Genomic DNA, 25,293 nt, shown 5'->3' on the forward strand with positions numbered 1-25,293 from the left:
AGTCTGTGCTGGACAAGACTAACCTACTGGTGTCTGAAGCCTTTCTTGTAGCACAAATTCTGGTTATTGCACTTTCATGGAAACTGGGCCATGGCCAAGTGGCTACTCTAACTACCTAATTTCAGCGCACAAACACTATAAACTGAAATTAAAATAAAAATCAGCAAAAGATCACTAGAAGATTTAGACATGCTTGTAGCAATAGTCTATAAAACAAACAAGACAAGGTTTGTAAAAGTTAGAGACCTAAGGGCTTTTCTCATCACAAATTAATTTGCTGAGACATCATAAGCTGCTTCTTTCTATCTACAAAAGACATGCGTGATAAAAGCACAATGTGTATGCAGTACATTCTTGCTTTCTCTTTCCAAAGCTATTGCTACCAGTAGTTCATTCACCTCAGAAGTCAAATACATGTTTTAGTATAAAGTGTACACTTCATCCAAATAGGTTTACCAGAATACAACACATACAACACATAGAAAAACAAGTCTCATGAGAATATTGCCCCATTTTGTGGCTGCAAGGGCTCTACTAATTCTCACTGCTCTACCCACTGCTCACTTTGTTGAAATGAAGGTAAAGACGTATACTAAAGAGCACAGTCAAAGACCTCTGAACATCCTTTAGGCAATAACCAATGTTTTTTGTATTTTTGTACATCTCGTTAGCATAACAACTATATTGCAAATGACTAGTATCACTTGGTGAAGAACATTTAAACCATGGCTAAATTAAATTTCTGACACATGAAACTCCCTTTGCTGCAGAGGATTTTAAATGATTTTAAACAACCTACAGGAGAAATGATAAGGAGATCGCAAAAGCTCATGGAAAAAAATAAATAAAAAAATACAGCCTTGGTTATAACTGCTTTAATGGAGTTGCCACGCATAAGAACATCATTTTCACTTCACAATCAGACTCTAGCCACAAACTAAAGGGAATATCTCAAACAAAGTGTAACTGCATGTGCTTGGTTATAGTAGTATACCCATACAAAGAATCATGTAGAATTCAAACAAATAAAAAAACACTGTTTCTGTAAACAGAAAAACATTTGACTGTTTTCAACTGACATTAAATACTTCAACACATAGTCCGTATAACACATCAAACCAATGAATGTTTTTTCCCCCTGTTATTTTTATTATTATTATTATTATTATTATTATTATTATTATTATTATTATTATTATTAAATACTCAATGCCTTGTTCTAATTTCCAGTACTCACTGCACTTATTTGAACAGCCTTCAGTTCCATTTCCTTGTGTACCCCGAGCTGCCTCTTCACCAGTTCCCATTCTTCTGGACACGGAGCCAAAAGGATCCGTTGGTTCTGCTGTCATCTGGAAGCCTGCACACACAAGATAAGCAACTCAATTTACATAACTGCATAAGGAACACAATGCAGAGCACACACTCTGGAGCACCTTGCCGTATGGAGTTGCAGTCACCACAGGCATTTTCACACACCCCTGTTTATGCTGTGCAAATATCACAGCTAAAATAACTTGTCAAGCTCCCTTGTAGGTCACAGCGCATCCTAGACGTTGTTTAATACACACTTCGTGGGAGGGGTTATATGAATAACGTCAGGTTATTATCATAACCCTGGTTCCCTGAAATAGAAATGTAACCATTACCACATGGGTGTTTACCTCCTAAAAATCCCAAAACCTGAATAAGATATAGCAAAGCTGCTGGCAGAGCCTGTGACACAGTCATGGCCTGCCCCTGACCATCCACGACCGTAAGCCTGTAGCCCATCCCACTGCATTGCATCTATCCTTGACAGATGCACCCTGGAATAAAGCCCACAAAGTTGCCATGCCTCTGGTGGAATGGGGAGTGAGCTTTTCTGGAGGGGCAAGTTGGCCAGCTCATAGGCAGCCCTAACCGTGTCTGCTATCCACTTGTACAGCCGCTGCTTAGACAGGGCTTGACCAGGGGACCGCCCACTTTTCGTCCTGTCAAAGTAGGAAGCCAGGACCCGAACTGAGGGTATGGAGCTGTCGCTCTGTCAGACTGGAAAAGAGGGATGGAAAGCCTACTTTTCCACAGACAGGTTGACATAAAATGCCGAGATAGGGCAGGATTGGTACTAGCGTAACCTTTGTCCTGGCCTCTGTAAAAATTAAGCAGACTTTCACAATCTCAAATGTGTGCATCTCACTCACCCACTTTGTGGAGGTGACAGTGAGCAAGAAAGCCGCTTTAAAATTATAGAAATTTCAGCTCAGCTGAATGCAGGGGCACAAAGTGAAGGCTTCATGAGTGCATTTAGCACCACGTTTAACCTCCAGCGAGGAACAATGTCTTTCATAGGCGGCCGAAGCCGCAAGCCTCTTTCCAAAATTGCCCCACCAGGAAGTGAGCTCCTGGGGAGACCAAGTCAATTTTGACATGGCAAGCTGAAATAGCTTCCAGATATTTCCCCCCCTTGTCAAGTAGGTCCTGCAAAAATTGCAGTATTACTGCCATGGGACAGGTTGTGGTGTAAAATCCACGAGGCAGGCACGTCTGGAAAACACTCCACTTCTACTGGAAATGCGTGGACAGTGCTCTGGCATTCTGCAGCGTTTCAATGACCCTATTAGAAAGCCCCAGACATCTCAAATGCAGCCGTTCAGGAACCTGACCCAGAGCTGCAGGCTTGATGGGTTGGGATGCCATTAAGTCCCCCGTGCCTGACCGAGCAGGTCAAGGCGCTTGTGCAGACTCCGTGGCTGGTTGCTCAGGAGCTGCATTAAGGGTTGAAAACCAGAGTCTCCTGGGCCAATAAGGGGCTACTAGGAGCACCATGGCCTGGTCCTGCCTGATTTTCTCCAGACACAGAGGGAACAGGGCAAACGGTGGGAGACAGTTGCAAAACATTGATGTGGAGATGGTAGTCTTACCATCGAAGATGGACTGCCTTGTTTCACCTTCTGTAGGTGAGGGCACTTGCAAAATTGCAGTGGCCCTCTTGATCAGTAGCAGAAGCTTCGCCAGCAGGGGGAGCTTTACAACAGGGGATGCGCTAACTGAGGGTGATGGGAAAGAGCGCTGAGCAGGTGTAAGGGACGCACAGCGCTCCTTAGAGCAGTGGGACAGCCGTTTCTCAAGCAGCTGCTATTAGGCATAACACATGTAGAACTTTAACTTGTACTTGCTGTGCTTTATAATAACCTTCAGGGTTGAAACAAAATATAACTAGAACATGCAAATGTCACCCTCTTATTCTGGGGGGGTGCTCGGTGAGCGTTCTAATACAGTAATTATAGTAAAAAAAAAATGATACAATTTTACATGCAAGTCTAAATGTGAAATTTTCACTGAGGGTTCCAATCTATGATGAGCATAAACTAACTTACTATATACCGACCCCTCGTTATATCGTCCTTGCTATACTGCAGGTTCGGATATATTGCGGTCTTGGAGTTGGCTCCCCATTTTTACAGTCTAACTGCGCATGCCTCTGAATATTATTCACCGCATTAGATCACCAATCATTTGGCGGTTGAATTTGCTGTAGGAGCTCAAAACGGTACTGGCTGTGTACATACCGTATGTAGAACGAAAATGCCAAAACAAAAGAACGTAGCTGTAGAACAAAAGCTGAATGCTATTGAGTGACTGAAAAGTGGATGTTGCTCATGATTTGAAAGTTGGCGAGTCAACTGTGAGAGGAAGGATAAAAGACAGAGAAACTCAGAGCATTCATTCATAAAGTTGACACTAAAATAAATCTTATTTCAGAAAACTAAAACACGAATGGCAGAGAACGATGACATTGATGAAGTATTAAACAGCCGGTTTGTACAACAACGTGCACGAGGGCACCTCTTTCATACCCAATCTTACAAGTAAAAGCACAAGACCTGGCAAAATGACTAAAGGGAGTTTGAATTTAAAGATAGCCAGAGTTGATTTTGGCGCTGACAAGAGATACGGCATCTGTGAAGGTACTCTAAAAGAAGAGCAATGATCTGCAGATGAACAAGTGGCTGTTAATTATCCAGCAGAACTGAAGGATATCATACAAGCCAGTGGATACAACGAACAGATCTAGAACGCAAATTAAGGTGGTGTTTATTGAAAATTGCTGCCCTGCTAGTCACAGTGTTCGAATGAAGATCTACAGTAAGAAGACTACAAGCAATGGAAGGATCGTGTCACTGTGCTGTTTACAGCTAATAAAACTGGGGAGCACAAACTGCCACTTTTATCGGAAAGTGTAAAAAGCCACGCTGTTTTCACCATGTTAATATACACAATCTGCCTGTAATCTATGAAGCCACATATTCAAGTCATGGTTTTTTTATTCATTTGTGCCTCAAACCCGTTTGTTTTTGCAGCGTAAAAATCTCTAAGACAAGGCCATTATTCTGTTGGATAACTGACCCGCACATCCTCATGCAAACATACTTGTTATGAATGATGGCAAAATTAAGGTTGGGTACTTACCAAAAAACACAACCAGCAAGATCTAGCCAACGGACCAAGGAGTGATTTCAACTTTTAAAGCTCATTATCGCCGACAGCTGCTTTGCAAACTTCTTGCATATGACCAGGTTACTCTCCAAGAAACCATTAAAGCGCTAACAGTAAAAGATCTTGTGTATATTACTGCTGATTGCTGGGGCCGGACATTAGCAGAATCAATCAAAGTGTTGGATGAAAGGTTTGGGAGGCGCTACCGATATTGATACCGATACTGAGGATACAGATAAAACAGCTGTAGCAAAACTCGCAGACCCTAACTAATGTAAGTGAAGATTGTGTGTGCAGACACGTGGATACATGTTGATGACTGTGAAGCATTTGCCCCCTTGAGTGATGCCGACATTGATGCCAGCGAGATAAAACCAACACAAATGGAAACAGAAAATGACAGCGCCAAAGAAAACAGAGACTGTGGTGACCATGCCAAGTGCCAGTGAAGCTTTACAGGGTTTACAGACAGCCTTGCAATTCCTTGAGAGCTGCGATGTGGACACAATTCAACTGATGCAGATCTGTAACATGATGTGCATTTGTCAGAACATCCACGTGAACAAGAAAAACAAGCAGAATAAAGTAAACGATTACTTTCCCCAGTTGCACTGACTGACTGTACTGTAACAAAAGTCACTGATTTTGTTATTTAACTTTTGATTTGCTCATATAATTTAGTAATACTGGTGCATTGTGTAATATATTTATTTTATAATTTGCCATGTAGCATACAGTGATTGCCTGTTTTATATCTGTTCTATGCATTTCTTGATGCATCTCTGCCCTCGTTATCATATAGAGGACTTATATTGGATATATCGAGTGGGTGGTGTAATATCGCCTGCTATTAAATGAATGGTGTCTGTCAGAATATGGTTAGCTGCAAGCATAGGCTCTGTAATATTAAGACATTTTAGAGGTGCATATTCTTGCAATTAAAAGGGAAGATCTAGCCATAACAATTAGATTAAACAGTTCAAATAAAGATTTGCATTACACATTAAAATTGATTTATTGCTAGAGATTTTAGAGAAGTTCTGACAATATTTGCTGCACAGGCACTTACCCCTCTTGTTCCTCGATTCCTTGATCTCGTCACACATTCGATTAAACTCTGGATCCAGCTCAGCTGCAAACATTGCATGCGCGGTGTCCTTCAGAGTACAAGCTCTATGCCGGATTATTTTATCTACAGAATGAGAAAATAAAACACATTAGAAATTGACCGTGTGAGCATTCAATCACCTTATGGGTTCATGTTCCTGGATGCAGAACAAACTGCTTTAAAAGCAGAGACAACCTCGGCACAGTGAGGCAAATTGTCATGAAAGACACGAGATAACAAACGTTTAAAAAGTAAAATCTCTTCACATAATGGAGAGTGTAACATTAAGGTCACTCAGGCAATTATCCCAGATTTTTCTCCCTCCAGTCACTAATCAGCAAGTAGCGTAAATAAAGATATCAGTTCTAGGATTGAGGTTCTAAAACAGCCCACAGAAATCCCCCACAGAAAACTACCCTGGAATTCAAATTGGCTTAGGAGAGAACTTTCGGCTTCAATGGAGTTGCAGTAGCTAGGTTGGAGTTTTTTGTTTTTAGTGGCCTAGAATTAAGACTTCATTGTTAGTTTTACAAGTAGTACTAGGCCTGCCTCAATAAAAAACAAACAAAAAAAAAAAACATTGGTTAAAATGGGTAAGTATTACATTATTCAAGAGGAACATGTAATGTTGTATGTGTGTGGGTGTAGAAATGAGTCTGCAAGGTATGCTGGTAGACTGAAGAAAAGGAATTTGAGAGTTTCCTATTGAAGGGGCTCAGAGGAGTCTAATACTAAATGGAGAAAGTAATGCAAGTGTTTCCTATTGCAAGGGCTCAGAGGAGTCCAATGTTGTATGGAGAAAAGGGATACATATTGTACAGGTCTATTCTATGGAAAGCGTGGTTTCATGCATAATTTGAAATGGATGTGAAAATTCTTTAGGGAATTTAGGTTGCGCATGTTCAGAGCCAAATTAATTGTGGTATATAAAAGAAAGTAAGAAAACAAAATCAGAGGAGTTGCTCGGGTTTGAAACCAAAGGAATACCTTCATAACCTGTCTAAGAGCGGTCCCAGTTAGAGGTAATATTTACTATTCTGACTAACCCAGGCGACTACCATTATTTCGTCTGGAGAAAATGTGTTGCAATAACTGTGGTCTTGAATAACCTATGAATGTAAATCAAATGTAATCATGTATTGAATATAATCTGTTAACAATAATCTTTTAATAAAATCAATAAACCGTGTAATTCAAATATTCTATCAAAAGTAGAATTGTCGGATTCATTATAATAAATAATAAAGTTACTACACCCTACATAATTGGCACACCAAGAACGTGACAGTTTTAAACCACAGAATTCAGTGTATCGAACACATTTAAAAAAAAGAATCATGACAAATAAAATCTTTGTTTTTGAGAACAGTAAATATTCGTTACATTTGTGAATGATACAGCGACATAACAATTGCCACTGTACGGTTTCAAGTGAAGGCAGAGCGTTCCTATAAATAAATAGTCTATTGTGCATAGGGTTAAAAACGATCTACCCCCAGTTCTGTAAAAAGAACCCCCTAGCATGACAAATATGGAGGAACTCACCCGTGCCTTGATACATAAACATAAAATTGAGGGGGTAATAACGAAACAAGAGTATAATGCATAAAAATGATCCATGGGGTGTCTAACGAGATTTTCCACAAGCTGACAAGCGGCAGTTCTAAGAAAGAATATAAAAACACAAAAACAAACAGAAAGCTCTCGTAGTGCAGGCAGTATGGGTGACTAATAGTGTTAGAAGATAACATTCTGGCTAATAAAAAGAACTACTGTGGATTGAAAAATGACAAAGATGTATTAGAAGACTAAATAAAAGACCTCTGCGATAACTATAAGGCATTGGATAGTACATTGGATAGTACATTGTATGAGTTGCCAAACAAAATTTCAATTTTGGGTTCCGATTACATGAAACATGAGGGCTATATTATTGATCTGGCTAAGAGAGTATTGTGGAAAAGTCATGTTGAAAGGGAAACTGTATATTTCTGACTGTCATGCTGTGTTTGTTATTAAGAATCAGGAACTGTACGATCTCTCGAGTTTAAACTACAGAACTAAATTCTGGTCTTGCAGCAGCTGTGTTAGACAGACACGCTGACGCTTTTGCACGTCACAAAACGTGACTGTGGGTGTATGCCGGTCTGTGTAAACATCCTGTCTAACGTTCCTGGTGTTTAACTATTGATTACTGAAAATTAAACAATGCTACACCCACGGTGGCTTCAGCACCTTTAGCTAAATTAAATCCTTCTGCAAACTGGTTTACAGTGCTTGATAAATGGTTTTTGGTCAATTCCACTCACACAAGATTGTCAATAGAAATGTACATTCACTTTTAATGGTCCGCAGTATACCTGGACTTGTTTGCCACAAGGACTACACAATAGCCCCTCAATTTCACCAACACATGGCCAAAGTTTTGAAACCCTTTTCAGCACTTAAATCTCCTCCAGTATGTAGACAATTTGCTATTGCAAAGAGACAGAGGAACATGTTGATCTTCTTGAACTATTGGCTCTCTTACAACAAAACGGTTTAAAAAGGTAAACCCCAAAAAGGCTCAAATTCTACAGCCAACAGCTGTGTTCTTAGGAGTATCTGTTGGAAGGGATGGTCGCACACCCGACCAACAAAGTAAAAACAATAAGTCTATCACTGCCCATGTCAGTAACCACACTGCGTTCATTCCTAAGATAAACAGGCTATTGCAGAGAATTAATTGAAGATTTATCTGCAATTAGCATCCCCCTATACTGCCTACTTAGACAGGGAATTGAATACAAAAGCAGTAGATACACTTAAAACCGCCTTAGACAGCATCTGTACTAATTAACCCTGACCCTAATCTAACCTTTTAACTCGAAGTTGCAGCAATTGAGGTCTCAATCTATGCAATTTTAAAGCAAATTCGACATGTTACATCCAATTGCAAATGCCTCTAAAACGCTCACACCAGTTGAACAAATATACAGTGCTTGTGAAAAACATTTTCTTGCAACATTTTACTTATATTAGAGGACTTAATGAGATCATCCTCCAGACATGCCACACTCCTACTGAACTCCTCTTAAAAGGCTGTATCAAGGATGGTACGGTGCCTAACGTAAGGCTGGCATGCTGGAACCTCGTGCTTCAAGATAGGGACATACGGTCAAACACATTCCTGATCCCCCTATACTTGCAAGAAGCCTTTTACACCAAGGAACCCCACATGAATGCACACTATACACACAGCCACACACACTTAGCCCATTTCTCACTGAGCCTCAGTCAAATGCCAGACATTTACGTGGAAGGGTCAAGCCAGTGTATAGATGGCAAACATGCGACAGGATTTGGTATATGTTGCACTACCCCACCTATTTCCTTAGGTTCCAGGTCAACAAATCCTCGGCTCAAGGCTCAGAGCTGCCGGCTGTCGCTTGGGTGCTTGAAAATATTTATCCCCCCCTCCCCCCAACCCTGTAATATTTTTTCTGACTCTGCATGGGGGTTTGGGTCAGCTACCAGTACCACCCTCACTTATTCCTCCCTCCTCAAACACATTTTAGCTTTAGCCTATACACATTCTCCTCCTATTGACATTGTTAAAGTTCATGCACATATACCAAAAACTACACACATTATTTTGGTAACAATCAAGATGATTTCCTTTCAAAAAAAGGTGCACTGTCAGGTTCTCTTTGGATTCCAAACGGGGGTGGAGGAGACACTGATATGGAATCCTCAGGCGCTCCTGTATCAGCAGCTGCCTCAACACCTACATCATTTGATTTTCTAACAGCACAGAAACAAGATCTCCAAGGTGCACACATAGTGCCCACACAGTTGAGGGACAAATGTATACACATGGCGCATGACATGCTTACAGGAGGACATGAGGGGAAACCCAACACCCTCCTAAAATTGAAACAAGTGGGATAGTAGCCAGACATGGAAAAGGATGTGGAACTATATTGTGATAACTGTATAGTTTGTACACAATGTAACTCCACATCCAGGAGCAAGGCAAAACTCAGACATACACGCTCTATAGGAGGAACCATGGACAAGCATACAAATTGATTTTATAGGCCCCTTACCATCTACAGCACTAGGTAATAAATATGCATTGGCGATTGTGGACTTGTTTGCAAAATATGTAGAAGCATTCCCTACCAAAATTAACACTGCGCAAGCTCCAGCAAAAGTGTTATTAGAACATGTATTCTCACATTGAGAATTGAATCCGACAATGGTACACATTTAACTGGTAAAGTAATTAAGGAATGTATGAAACAGCCAGGGATAAGACAAAAATGTCACATTCCTTATCGTCCACAATCCTCGGGACCCGTGGAAAGAATAAATTGTACCATTAAGAAAATGCTAAAAAAGTTTGTACTGGGAAATGATACAAATTGGGATACACTATTGTCATTAATGCTCATGTGTGTGAGAGCAACGCTTCCAAATCTACAGGTTATAGCCCGTATGGGTAGATGGACTTCAGAAGCTCAAGGTGTTACTTTAGGAAATTATCTACGTAGGCTAAAAAAAAAAGACTGGAAACATGTATATATGGGAGCAGCGCAGCGGGTAAACAACTTGTTGTATATAGGGCAGCAGTGTGGAGTAGTGGTTAGGGCTCTGGACTCTTGACCAGAGGGTCGTGGGTTCAATCCCAGGTGGGGGGAGCACTGCTGCTGTACCCTGGAGCAAGGTACTTTACCTAGATTGCTCCAGTAAAAACCCAACTGTATAAACGGGTAATTGTATGTAAAAATAATGTGTAAAAAATAATGTAATTGTATGTAAAAATAATGTGATATCTAGTAACAATTGTAAGTCGCCCTGGATAAGGGCGACTGCTAAGAAATACATAATAATAATAATAATAATAATAATAATAATAATAATAATAATAATACAAAGGTGTAAAAGAAAATACCTTTGAATTAGGTGACCTGGTCATGTTGAAGGTATATGGAGAAAGTTGACCCTTCGTTAGACCATGGGAGGGCCCATATGAAATTGTAGCCCCTCTGTGTACAAAATAAGAAAGATGGGGAAAAAGGGGACATCACGATAACAAGGGTCCAGTAGCAATGAGACTTATACTCCAAATGGGATAAACGTTTTAACAATTGCACTCCCACCATCTAAGACTGTAAAGGATGATTGTCTCCAGCTGAAGGAAGAACCAGAGAATGGATTGGTAATAACACAAGACCCACGGGTGGCATACAAAATATACACTTTACTTACATTCCAGTTGTAGTCAATTTGACAGCATGGTCACGGATACACCATAGTATATGTGCAAATATAACAGAAAATAAAGTATACCAGGACCTAATACAGTGCCTATAAAAAGTCTAGACCCCCTTGAACTTTTTTCACATTTTGTTGTGCCAGTGCCTCAAGAGTTTCATGCATTTAAATAAGGATTTTTTTCCACTTATCTACACACCATACTCCACACTGTTAAGGGGAAAAAACTTTTTATTGAGAAAAAAATTATATATTAAAAATACAAAACTGAAAGATCATAATTGGATAAGTTCCCCCCCCCCCCGAGTTAATACTTGGTGGAAGCACCTTTGTCAGCAATTACAGATGTGAGTCTGTTGGGATAGGTCTCTACCAACTTTTAACACCTAGATTTGGAAATATTTGACCATTCTTCTTGACAAAACTGTTCAAGCTCTGTCACGTTCCTTGGGGAGCGCTGATGGACAGCAATCTTCAAGTCATGCCACAAATTTTCGATTGGATTTAGATCGGGGCTCTGACTGGGCCACTCAAGGACATTTACCTTTTTGTTCCTTAGCCACTCCAGTGTAGCTTTGGCTGTGTGCTTTGGGTCGTTGTCATGCTGAAAGGTGAACTTCCGTCCCAGTTTCAGCTTTCTTGCAGAGGGCAGCAGGTTTTCCTCAAGGACTTCTCTGTACTTTGCTCCATTCATTTTCCCTTCTATCCTGACAAGTGCCCCAGTCCCTGCCGATGAGAAACATCCCCGTAACATAATGCTGCCACCACCATGCTTCACAGTAGGGATGGTGTTCTTTGGGTGATGCGCTGTGTTGGGTTTGCGCCAAACATAACGCTTTGCATTTAGGCCAAAAAGTTCAATTTTAGTTTTGTCAGACCACAAAACTTTTTGCCACATGACTACAGAATCTCCCGAGTGATTTTTTGCATACTTCAAATGGGATTCAAGATGGGCTTTCTTGAGTAATGGCTTCCTTCTTGCAACCCTACCATACAGGCCAGATTTGTGGAGTGCTTGGGTTATTGTTGTCACATGCACACTTTGACCAGTCTTGACATAAATGCCTGTAGCTCTTGCAAAGTTGCCATTGGCCTCTTTGTAGCCTCTCTGATCAGTCTCCTTCTTGCTCGGTCATCCAGTTTGGAGAGAAGGCCTGATCTAGGCAGGGTCTTGGTGGTGCCATACAACTTCCACTTCTTAATAATCGTCTTGACCGTGCTCCAAGGGATATTCAAGGCCTTTGATATTTTTTTATAACCATCCCGATCTGTGCCTTTCAACAACTTTGTCCCGGAGTTCTTTTGAAAGCACCTTGGTGCTCATGGTTGAGTCTTTGTTTTGAAATGCACTACCCAGCAGAAGGAACCTACAGGAACTGCTGAATTTATCCTGAAATCATGTGAATCACTACAATTTAACACAGGTGGAGGCCACTTAACTTGGTGTGTGATTTTGAAGGTGATTGGTTACACCTGAGATAATTTAGGATTGCTATTACAAGGGGGGAGGACACTTATCCAACCAAGCTATTTCAGTTTTTTATTTTTAATTAATTTTCTATAAATTTCTAGAATATTTTTTTCACTTGGAAGTTGTAGGGTAGGATGTGTAGATAAATGAAGAAAAAAAAACTTATTTTAATGCATTTTAATTCCAGGCTATAAGGCAACAAAAGGTGAACTTTGAAAGGGGGTGTCAACTTTCTATAGGTACTGTAGATAATTGTTCTGGGAATACCATCCGAGAGCCCATAATCCATTTACTGATGGAAAGAAGGAAGAAGAGCATCAAAGATGTAATGGGACTATTTGGATCAGGGAACTCATTTCTGAACTCCTATCACATAGAGGAAACAAAAAAAATATATGATGTGGATGAAACAAATCAGATTTTAATATGGAAGCTATTGATCAATGACTCACTACCTTAAATAATGTACACACACTGGCAGAGATAATGGAACAATTGATAGTCGGTGATAACAAGAAAGATGCATGTAGAACGTATGGGCAGCATATGATAACTCAGTTGCAGGATGCCTTATCCGATGTATTAAATGGTACATTTCCACGACAAATACTTCTCGAATCTGACTCAAGAGATGCGTTTGATAAATCATGTAGTAATAAAGACCACTGGCTAGACGACTTAACCAAATGCAAAAAGATACTTTTGAATATAACCTTGGTCACTGGTACAATTACACTTCCAAAGGGATTTGAAAATTATCCATATTATTCAATTGTACGATAATATCTGTACTCAGCTGAGAGAAATAAAATGCATGTGTCCTTTCAAAGAATTCGAAAAAATTACAAAATCAAGGTTTGTTGAATCTGATTGGATAGGACAAAGTTGTGTTTGCACAGATTTTAAAAGGAGGAGGACCCTGTAGGGAACTACCTATGCCATATGCACCTATGTCGCAACTAACCATCGTAATTCTTATGAAAATACATAGCAAGCCTCCAAAACGTATTCACAGCATCCCTGTGAACCAAGTCATATCATTTATACTGGCCATACCATTATACAAATCAATCTGATGTGTTCTAACATATAGGTAAAGTTCAAAATATAAGGAAATTAGAGGAATAAATTTAAGACTGTACCTGAACTTAGTCAGGAAAGGTCCACAGGATAAAATGGCACATGGCTACAAATTTAGACTGTTGTGAACGATCTCCACTCCAACAGATGTGGACATGTAATGTGGGAAGTGATGTGTTCACTGCATATTTAACATTAAATATAGAAAACAAAACAGGGATAACTAATAACACAGGGATACGTTATGCAAAACTAAAACGAGCAGAAGAACAAATTGTTAACTATGCATATAAGAGTAAAGGTGAATACTGTATAACAACTAATAAAGGTCCCTATAAAATAGGAGAAAAAATGTGTCCAATTACAAACTCAACCATGTGTCTTCTACCAAAGAAAGATGTAACAATAGGTTCTATTATTTTTCCACATGTTCCTGAACTTATATATGTTTATAGCTCAGATAAATTTGATTTTGACACTCTTGAAAAATACATTCACGAAACTTACTGAAATGAACAGTTGTTGAAAAGCAGTGACAAAATAAAAACACATTTGGTACAGATTAAAAGGAAGACGGGAATATAACAGAAAAAGATAGATTCATTCATAGAAGATGGGTCAGTGGAGTTTATGTATAAAAATACATACTGGGATTGGATATTTAAGGGTGCACGTGTAGCAGTAGGATTCATTATTATTTCTACTTTTATGTTTTGCTATCTTAAACGCTTAAGAGGTATTATAAGGATGTTATGGCTATAAGGCAATAAAATATATTAAAACATGTAGAAACATATGATGTAACCAAGAATGTACTTACAATAGGGATATGTAGAACGCAAAAGAGAAAGAAAGAAAAGGTTGGACATAGAGGTAATTGCACATTTTGATTGTTTTGCTTGAGGAACTAATGGGTGTCATTAGCTGGGATTGGTAAATATAATAAAGCTATTGTACACGATATGGAAACTGCAAATTGTGCCAACTTTGGAGTATCAACCACGGGTGAGAGGTTATGGACTCAAGCTGCTGTCCGAAGGATTCTGCTGTGTGAGCTGAAGAAATGGCCTTAGTAATAAAAATTTAAGAAGCATAAAGTCATGTGGGACTGAGGCCGAGGCACTGAAGAAAGAATCTCAGGGTTTTGACAAGCTGAGCAGGAAACGGTAACAATGGCAGGTGGAAGCAAGTGTACATATCATATAACAATAGAACTGGGAGAATAAAAGCCATAGCAACACCTGTTGAACCTAGAATAAAACTCTAGTTTAAAATGAAAAGGAACTTTTTTGTGCAAATGCTTGAATTTAATGTGTGTGATGTAACGCAAGTGCTGTTTGCATCATCATCAAAACGGGGGTATATAAAGTCAAGATGAACATGCAAACTGGTAGACTGGAGAGAAGGGATTTGAGAGTTTCCTATGAAGGGTCTCAGAGGAGTCCAATGCCGAGTGGAGAAAAGGGAATATATATTGTATAGGTCTATTCTATGGAAAGTCCTGTTTCATGCATAATTTGAAACAGATGTGAAACATAGCATATATTCTTTAGTGAATTTAGGTTGCGCATGTTCAGAGCCAAATTAATTGTTTTCTTACTTTTTTTACATAGCACAATCAGATGAGTTACTCGGGTTTGGAACCAAAGGAATACCTTCATAACCTGTAAGAGCGGTCCCACTTAAGAGGTAATAAGACCTCATTACTATTCTGACTCTCAACTAGATGGCTACCATTATTTCGTCTAGAGAAAATGTGCTGCAATAATTGTGATCATTAATAACCTATCAATGTAGTCAAATGTAACAATGTATTGAATATAATCATCCGTTAAGAATAATCTCTTATTAAATCAACAAACCGTGTAATTCAAATATTCTATCAAAGTAGAATTGTCTGACTCATTATAATAAATAATACAAGTTATCACACTCTATAATAGAGACCTGGACTACAGAGGCAGAAGTTGTTGCTGCTGCTGTAAGGTATTATAAATAGACCAATACATGTTTACGTAAAAGTTGTAGGCCAGGAATGCTTTAAATATAAAAGGAACAGAAACTTCAGTTCCATGTAATGGAGAACCAGTTAATCTGTTACATAAAAATAATAATTTTGAATTGATTATACTTAAATGTAATAGCAATAGATACATATCAAATATATTAACTGCAAGGCATCAGAATTATGATAAAAAAAACAAATACATACACACACACAAAGAAAAGAATGCAGAATAGGGATTTAGAGGAAAAGCATCAAATAATATTAGTAATGAAGAAGTAACTAAAAATCTGGTGTACAAAAGGAAGTTAAAACAAACAAAGAGGAAGTGGACACAGTATTTAATTTATCTGATAAAACATTAGCAACCTCATAGAATGCATTGCCCTGCAGGGGGCTCAAGTTTGTTCCGGCAAGAAGATACATAAATAAGGATATGTTAATAACAGACTTAAAAAGGACGGGAAAGACGAATGAGGCTAGCGGAATACTTTTATAATGACACACACAGAATCAGAACATGTGCATCAACATGGAATGAAAATTCAAAGAAAGCACCATTGGACTCCTCCAGAGGGAAGGAACAAATGGTTAGATGTGTACATTGAAGTAGTTAGAAATTAAATGGTAACAGGCCTAAGAAGTAAAGGTAAATTAAAAGTAACTAAGAATGGAGAAGGCGCGCTAAAGGAATTAATAGAGGACGACAGTATCTTTATAAAAAGACCACCATATAAAGGTTGTGGGTGGTAGTAAACAGACATGATTATATAAAAAGCAGTAGGGACCGAATTGCAGAATATAAATACATATGAAGAAGTAAAAACTAATAGCGGCATAATAAAAAGTGAGAAATTATATAAAAATGGGTTTGTATCGAAAGAATTAAAAAGAATTTAAAAAATCCAAGAACAGGTTTGGTTAGAGGTAACCCAAAAATGCACAAAGAAAAACACCCAAAGCGAATGATTGTCAGCACAATTGATAACCCAACATATGTTATTGCAGAAATAGCTGAAAGGCAGCTGCAGCCCCATGTTGAAAGCTTACCCAGCTATGTTAAAGATACAACACATTTTCTGAAAAGGATTAATATAAAAAGGTTAAACTTCCAGAGAATACCATTTTATTTTGCATGGATGTAAAATCCCTGTACCCCAGTGTTCCCAGGCATGAAACTTTAGAAGCATGCAAAGAAGCACTGGAAAATAGAGTAGATAAGAACGATACCTACAGAAGAAATATTAAATATGATCAAGATAGTTATTTTGCATAAAAAGTATTTGGGCAGATAAAAATGAGAAAAAACACAAAGAAAGTGATTTCTATCATTTCTAATTGTTCGACTTGAACGATATAAATTAGAGATTCAGCTTTATAATAAAACAACAAATTACATACCATGCATAAAGTGAAAAACATGCAATGAACATATTTTGTATGAAAAGCAATTTGTTGCTAATTATTAACAATGATCATGACTGAAAACTAACACCTGATAATTATAGAATAAATAAATACATAATCATCAAGTGCTAAAATAAACTGGAAATTTGTGATTCAAAAAAGCAACAAAAAAGGTTAAAACTAAAGAGTACTGCAACAAATCTCAAAATGGCAGCAATACAACTAAATAAAAAAGGAGAAACTGTGTGTGCTATTATTGACAAACACGAAGAACAGGAACTACAGCAACTAGCTCCAAGAAAGATTTCTACAAAATGTGGATCGTTCGAGCAGCCCGGAAAAATCCTTGGATTACTGCAAAAGTTTTGACACAAGAATTGAGAGATGATGATCAAGAAATTCACGAGCGAACAATTCAACAATACCTTAACAAGATGAATGTCCATGGGTGAAAACCAAGACGCAAACCTTTGTTAAAAACAATACACAAAAGAAAGCGATTGGAGTTTTCCACTGAATACTTGAAGCAGCCTGATGATTTTTTCAACCAAATTTTATGGTCAGATGAATTCACCAAAAAAGCAACAATAAATTTTTGGACGACAAGAGGAGAACATTTTTTTAAAAAGTTAATCATGTCCAGTGTTAAACATAGTGGAGGCTGTGTGATGGTATAGGCTTGTTTCTTTTCCTCAGGCACTGGCGACCTTTGTATTGCAGAAGGATCAATAAATGCTGCAAAATATCAATAAATAGTGCACTCTCATTTGTTACCCAGTGCTAGAAGGCTTATTGGACGGAAGTTTGTATTCCAGCAGGATAACGGCCCTAAGCATTCTGCAAAGTTTACAAAGGGATTTCTGAAAAAAAGGAAGATTACAGTTATGGATTGGCCAAAGCAGTCCCCAGACTTGAATCCCACTGAGATGTTGTAGATTGACTTGAAGGCTGCTGTTGCAAAAAGGAAACCAAAGTCAATTGCAGAACTCAAAGCTGTATGTGTTGAAGAATGGGCAAAAATAACTCCGCAAAGATGCCAGGAACTGGTTTCAAAATACAAAAAAAGACTGCAAGCTGTAAAGGAAGCAAAGGGTGGGCACACAAAATACTAATGTAAAGGTGCCAAAATACGTTTGTCAAAAGTATGAAATTAGTTTCATTATAACGCTGAATCTCTACTTTAAAATTTACAATTTTCAATAGAACAAGTAATCACGTTTTGTAGGTAACCTGCCCAAATACTTTTGTATGCGACTGTATATGGGCAGAGGGGGCGAAATGAGTAAACTAGACAAGAAACCATTAGAATACATAAGAAATGTGGATGAAATATTTTGAATATGGACACATGGAGAAGAATCTTGTACAGTTTCATAAATTAGCAAATTATATCCACCCTAACATTTTGGTGGATTTAATGTGGACAAAATCTGAAACTGAATTCTTAGACATCTTTGTTAAACTCGATCAAGGATCTATTAACCCTTTAAGGTCCAAGCTATTTTCGCCTGTTTTTTACTGCTAGATATGTGGCTATAACTAACTATAAAGGTTACAGGTACATGTCACACATGAAATGAATGTGAACACGCTAGGCTTTCATAAAAAAAAAAATGAAAAAGTCTGAGACTCACGCTGTTCAATACAGAGACCAAAAGCAACCACAAAAAAAAAAAACGGATTAATTGAAAATGCACAAAAGAAAACAAAATAATTCACTGCTTATTACTGTAGTAAATCACTCTTACTAATCCACCAATCAGTTGTTTTCACCTTGTTACCTTGCCATTCACATAGACTTCAATACAAAAGGCAGCACTTTACTGTATTAACACTAGAACTGCCATGCAGGTCAGTTTGACCCATTTTGCATTTAAAATGTTAATTACTCTTCTGTTGTAAATCGTATGTGTATGTCCATTTTTGACTTTTCCGAAATATATAAATTAAATATCCTGACGGCGTTTGATAGCCAGAATCGCAAAAACGATAAAGTTATAAACAGTTCTACCTAGAACCGCCACATGGGTCAATGTGACCCATGCATTACAATACATGTCTTTTCTTTTTAATATAACGCAAGATATTCTATTTTTTTGTAAATGCAAACAAGACACACCTCCTCCTCCTAGCACATGTTTTTTTATTTTTTATTTCAAGCCTTTCTCTGTTTGTAAACTGACTACAAGACAGAGATTGCTATGATTGTGGATTTGTCAAGATGCCAACTCAGTGAAAGTCTAGTTGTTTATTTTTCAACGTACGTGGGAGACAACAATCCTTCGTTTTGTTCCAGAAATGCAACTGGGAATATATCAGAAAGAAATATTTAATCTTGTAAATCGTCAGTTTGATTGGAATACGGCAAGCTGCACTCAGATGCATACAGCAAACTGAAATGACAGGTAGGATAACAACTTATGTGCCTAATATGAAACATATGTTATATATTCTTTTTTATATTACTTTTAGAAAAAAAAAAAACATTTCGGTTTTACAGGTTTGTATGTACCAGTTTACACATGTTTACACAATAGTGTTCAATGGAACTGCGTCTGTGTTTATAACACAGCTCCTAGATGCAAGCACAGTCAACTGGCAGACGCATACGTTCCTCCATAGAGTACAATGCAGCCGTCATATCAAGTATTTTCTTTTTATGCTGTATTAGAAACAATTATTTTGGTTTTATGTACATATACCCGTTTACACCTGTACACGGGTATATGTACATACCCGTTTCTTTTGAAATGTACATTTTATTGTATTTTATCACTGTTTGTAGTCGTGCTGTATATACGCTCATTTTAAAAATAAAGCCTTATGTTGAATTTGAATACAGTGTTTCTGCGATGCAAATGTTAGATATGATGTTCATGAATAAAACTTCCATTTGTATCCGATAGTATGTCTTTCATTTTCCTAACGAAGCAGTTTAAAAATGTATGGGTCAAAGCGACCCACGTGGTGGTGGCAGTTCGAAAATCCGGCGGTTCTAGTGTTAAAAGCTTCACTGGTAGCTGCATGGCGGGCCTGCAGAGTGAAAAGAAGCAGACGGCTGAAGACACATGTTTTGGAGGACTCGTGTGCTCGTCTTCGTCTCTCCCGAGTCAGCGTGATACATATATATATATATATATATATGACACACACACACACAAAATATTATATTTGAGTAGGGCTAATAATGGGTAGAGTGGGCTACAGCAAAACAACCCATTACTTATTAGGTCCCCACCCTTCTTTTTAGTGCTACTGAAGATTGCAGTATTTACCTCTTTAAATATCTGAACTTGTACTGCAGTTCTCCTTACCTCCTGGGTCTTTGTCCGGATTGTACTCTAGAGCATTGCCGGAGATTAGGTCAATATCTGCTAGAAACTCCATCCCAGTGAAGTATTTGTGCGTATCGATTTTGGTCATGATTTTTGACAAATCCATGGGTTGTTTAATAACTTCAAGGTAATCCGAAACCTGAAATAAAATATATATTTTAATATATCTCAAGAATCTCATGGAAACACAGATCTCACCACACAGCACTGGTGTTATGAAAGACTATATTACATTTGGGGTTTTAATCTTAACATTTTCTATTGATCAATAAATCATCTGATCTATTAATTTGATTAATCACAGCTGTTTGCTAGTATTGAAGGACAATTACAAGCAATACAAAAGTATTAACATAATGCTATTAACTGCAAATTACTCATAATGCCAGCTAATGTTTAATATACATATATTTACTTGCATATAATTTGACAGTTTGAAGATATATCCTTACATTTCCTTGTAGCCAAAGTGAGTAATTTAAAATATTAACTTTTAATTGCCTTTTTGTGATTTTTCATGGGTTAGGAGGGTTCACACCAGGCTCTTTAATTTGAACGTTTTAGGGGTGGTGATGGAGGGATAACTAAAAATTGAGTTTTTTCTCATATATACACAAAATAAGCACACAAACACACACACACACAAAATAAGCACTTATTTTACCATTCAAAATAAACTGCACAAAAAATAAATGGTCGCTTTAGTAAAGTAGTTGTGTGAAATAAGCATCTAACCTAAATACTAAAACAAATGTTAATATACTCCAGTTGTAAGTGCCTTGTGTACCTCCTCAACATCCACAGGTTTGGCAAAGATGTTAAAGCGCTTGTCGTTGGCCAGCCGTTTGGTCACGTCCCTGAGAAAGAGCCGCAGTTCCCTCAGTGTGGTCTCCTCCTGGTCCTCCAGCCTCTTCTGTTCCTCCTCGGAGAGCTGGCGGGGAGGGGGGGGCACAGCAGGAGCAAGCACCTCCAGGGAAAGAAGGGCTGCACAAACAAGGTACACAAATCGCTGAGGATGTGGGGGGCACAGCACCCTGGGCTCATTTCTGCAGCTTAAGTTTAAATAAAAACACATTCAATATCAATAGAAGATGCAGCAACTATAGGTTCTAAAAATGTTCTTTCCTACCCTTAATTTTACAAGGTCTAACTATGGAGCAGGTTCAGTAATGGACGTTGGGGGTCACAGTGCAGCTCCTAAATCACAGGGGACTTTGATAGGTGCAGACTGACATGAACAAACAAGGTGCTGTAGTTTTGTACCAAGTAATAAAAATGTACGAAAAATGGTACGAAGCCAGTTATGAACTTGCATATTAAAACTTAGCTCAAGTGTCACATATAAACAGACTGGTGCCTCCATGTATCCCCATATTCACACCAACCAATTACAGTCGGCGCCTCCTAATCGAGATACTGATAAAAATCGGGATTTCTGCTTAAATGGGAAACAACTCTGGGAGACGGTTCTCCCCAATGCTATTTATGTTGTTTAATTGGGACGTCACTTTGTTTAACTGGGATACAGGATTTTCAAGATGAACGGAGATCGCTTTTCAGAGCAAGAGGTTCACGTAGTGCAGTGCAGCGAGTAAGTGATTACGCATGATTTGCGTAAATCAGGAGTCTCTTGTGGTTTCTCTGGCTGCTGTAGCAAAAAAAGTTGGCGTGTCAACATCGCAGGTGCCTCGCCTTGCGATAAGATAAGAATAAGTGACTTCATTCTTTTTCATTTCCTGTAGAAATAAAAAAAACGTGGTTCCTTTAGTTTCAAATGCCTCTCGTTTAATTGGGACAGCCGCTTATTCAGGATATTTTTACTTCTCCCGAGGCATCCCGATAAAGCAGCGCCAACTGTATTCAGATTGAGCTCCCCCAGAAATCAGGAGCTGACAATCAGGTGAGAGTCACTGGTGTTGACTGGGCTAATTTAGCATTCCAAGTAAAACAAATGAAAAAACAGCTGCTTGGATTTGTGTATCGCTGTTCTAATAAAAGCAGCAATCACCTCAAATCTAAGCAGCTGTTTCTTCACTTGTTTCACTCTGAATGGTAAATTAGCCTGATCAGCTGGATTGTCAGCACCTGATTTCTGATACGTAAATAAATACTGGTTTGCCTGTGGGGCGTATCAACTTCAGCCTCCGTCTCGATCTCCTGCCTGTCACTCAGCAGCGAATGCACGCACCCACATGGCAGACGGATACTCTGTCACAAGCATTAATACCCTGTATCTTTTTAAACAAGGGATTTGGGGGAGCTCTGTAATAACAGCCGAATCTTAAAACAATTGTGTGAATATAGTAATTGTTCCAGCTGTGTATAATGGTATTTAAAACAGGATTCATTCATCCGACTTTTTACATATCCGCCTTTACTCTGGTCCCACCGCAGTCGGATACATAATGGATTACTGTAATCACTTTACACAAAAACCTTCTAATACGTTTTCATAGGCATTTACAGTAATTGCAAACCAAAACTACTGTTACAATTACAGTTAAGTTTAATTGTTAATTTATTTACCCTCTATAGGATTATATTACAGCACTTCACACCTCTGAAGCACGGTCATTCCAGATAAAACCTCTCTTACCAAGACCCAGCTGCACCAGTTGCGCTAATCAGAAGCATGTTAGCATCATTTTGTTCCATTCATCCTCTGTGAGATTCTACAGTTGACAAAGCAACAGAAATCAGTGTATTTTTTTATTATGACTTTGTTTGGTGGATAGTTTGCTGTTACAGTTCTCCATCAGTAGCAAGGATGATGAATCTGCTGCTGAGTAGCACACCTTCAGATCGCCCCCAAGGCAAATGCTCCAAGTTAACCCTGCTACTGCTTTGAATAATCTCCATTAAAAAAAAAAAACTAAAAGAAGCAAATAACATAGATGCGTAATCTATCATATCAGGCTCATTACATTTGAGAAATTAAATAATTTAAAAACAATTGTAAACACATTTTAGGCACCACACTGCCTTTCAAGTGGACTCCTATTTTTCTTACCCCGTTTAAGTTTGCCACTTTTCGGCAGCATTTTTTTTTTTTTTTTTACTTGGTATAAACCAGGGGTGTCCAATCACAGTCCTGGAGGACCATTCCACTCCAGGTTTAACAGCTCCAATTATATAATTAACAACTTCAGGGTCAGGATGGGGATTAGATTGGTTCAATTAAACAATTTAGAACAGGGTTGGAAAAAGTGGAAGGGCCAATTCTGGCCACCCCTGGTGTAAACCCAGTCGTCCTAGTTTGAGGCGTCCTAAATGCAACCTACTCGAAAGGCAGGCTGACAGCCATTTTAGTGCATGATTCAGCTCATGCAAAGGCACGTCATGAACCAGACTCCAGTGAGTGGCACACAGCCATCTTCTTAACAGGGTGCATAAACACTCAGCCGACGCCAAGGGTGAGCACAGTTAAGAATTGCTCTAGACATGAGACCAGAGAGATCAGACTGTGTTTATTCAATTATTTTGGCAACCACTAATAAGAGGCTACAAGTACAAGCACAAAAAAAAGTGTCCGATAGTTGTGAAATTGAAGAACTAACAAAATGATACTGTTTAGCTCATGTGCCACAATATATATTAATTTCATATATGTTTACTTTAACCCTTTGCGGTCCTATGTCGGACCAGGTCCAACATTACAATTTTTCCTTTCCAGTCCGATGTCGGACATCATCAACAAGGCGTCATACACAGGACCCTAGTCGTTTTTTCTCCGGAAAAAGCTGAGAAAAGCTTTCAATGGCCGAGAGAAGCCGATAGAAGCAATAAGCATAGTCCCTTCACCACAGACATAACACGGACATAAACAAATGAGATAGCTGCTTCCGCATCCAACGCTCAAAGAAAATCGCTGACATTTGCCAAGCTTTTTGAGATGTAATAAAATAATAACTTGGAAAGCATTATTGAGGAGTTTGGTGATAAAATCGAGTGATCAAAAGATGATTTATCAGTATGCACTACTATGAAGAGATATGTGATAAATAAAGCAAACAAGGAGTGGGGCAGGGCTGGAGATGCAGTACTGAGTCTTCTTTTAATATGCAGTGCCTTTTAAACCTGTTTTACTGTGAATAAAATTGCTTTTAAACAGTGTGTGTAAAATAAACAGCTCGCGTGGAAATAAATTAGACCTGACGCGCCTAACAGGCGCTGAATAAATGGACCACAAAAGGGGTAAAAATGTACAGAATAGTTCAATAACAATGCATGACAAACTTAAGATAAAGGTACACCTTAATTACATAATATAAAGAAACACCCCTTGTTCACTGTTGCCTAGTTGTTGATTGAACATGGCTGTTACAAAAAAAAACCAAAAAAACCAAAAAAACACATCTCTTAAAATCTACAAAGCTTTCTTCATCAAATATATCCATATTAAGTGTGCCAGTATTTATGACTTTTTAACTTTTCATCCTGTGTGCAATGAGGTCACCATGGAGACACTTTAGTTCACAGGCAATGTGTGTGCCAACAGGAGTTAAAGCCCAGCACAAGTGTAAATGTGTGGCCATATTGATAAGAATTGTTTAATTCAAACAGTTCTAAGGCAGCTCAGGCCAGAGTTGTACTGGCAGTGTAAATGCACTGTATTCTACAGCCAAATTCGAAAGTACCCTTTTAAATCACTAAACGCAGATTCATTTTTATAACAAAACAAGCAAACCCACATGTAATAGTACAGTGTACGGTTTTGGGCTACTGCTATCACTTGCTCAGACACCCATGAGACCCTCCAGGAAACTAACTGTATGGTATTTTGCCTTCTGTGCAGCACAATGTACATTTACATTCAAATGGTCCATGCAGTTAATTATTTTCAATTGTACTGTCATACAATTTGTTTCTCTTCAGTAGAGAACTCATGTTTTTGTTTCAATATACTGGGCACTCAAACAGGATAACAATATCACCAACACATGGTTCTGTATGGCAACCATTTTAAAGTTTTGCAACAGCTTAAAAAAAAAAAAAAGATGTTGGAACTTGAAAAATTGCAAACGAGTGGGACAAACAGAAAATGTATTCTTCAAATATCTGTAAAACAGGCAAGCTGGCTCTATTTGACATCAATGAACATGGTTAGCAGCCAACATTGAAGCAAACCTTTTTTGCTTTAGAGATATTC

The 25,293-nt window shown here is 38.4% G+C and overlaps 1 protein-coding gene across 1 annotated transcript in view; it reads right to left on the bottom strand.

Annotated features, from left to right (window-relative positions):
* The window catches only part of LOC117402349 (ATPase family AAA domain-containing protein 2B-like), a 107,900-nt gene that overhangs the window by 46,548 nt on the left and 36,059 nt on the right, over positions 1-25,293 (bottom strand). Inside the window, exons 21-24 of the mRNA XM_034921161.2 lie at positions 20,932-21,128; positions 20,124-20,283; positions 5,549-5,671; positions 1,238-1,360 (exon numbers count right to left, since the gene is read on the bottom strand). Coding sequence (XP_034777052.2) covers positions 1,238-1,360; positions 5,549-5,671; positions 20,124-20,283; positions 20,932-21,128 — 603 coding nt within the window. The remainder of the gene's footprint in view (positions 1-1,237; positions 1,361-5,548; positions 5,672-20,123; positions 20,284-20,931; positions 21,129-25,293) is intronic.

This window comes from Acipenser ruthenus, chromosome 5 (genome assembly GCF_902713425.1).
Source record: "Acipenser ruthenus chromosome 5, fAciRut3.2 maternal haplotype, whole genome shotgun sequence".
NCBI lineage: Eukaryota > Metazoa > Chordata > Actinopteri > Acipenseriformes > Acipenseridae > Acipenser > Acipenser ruthenus.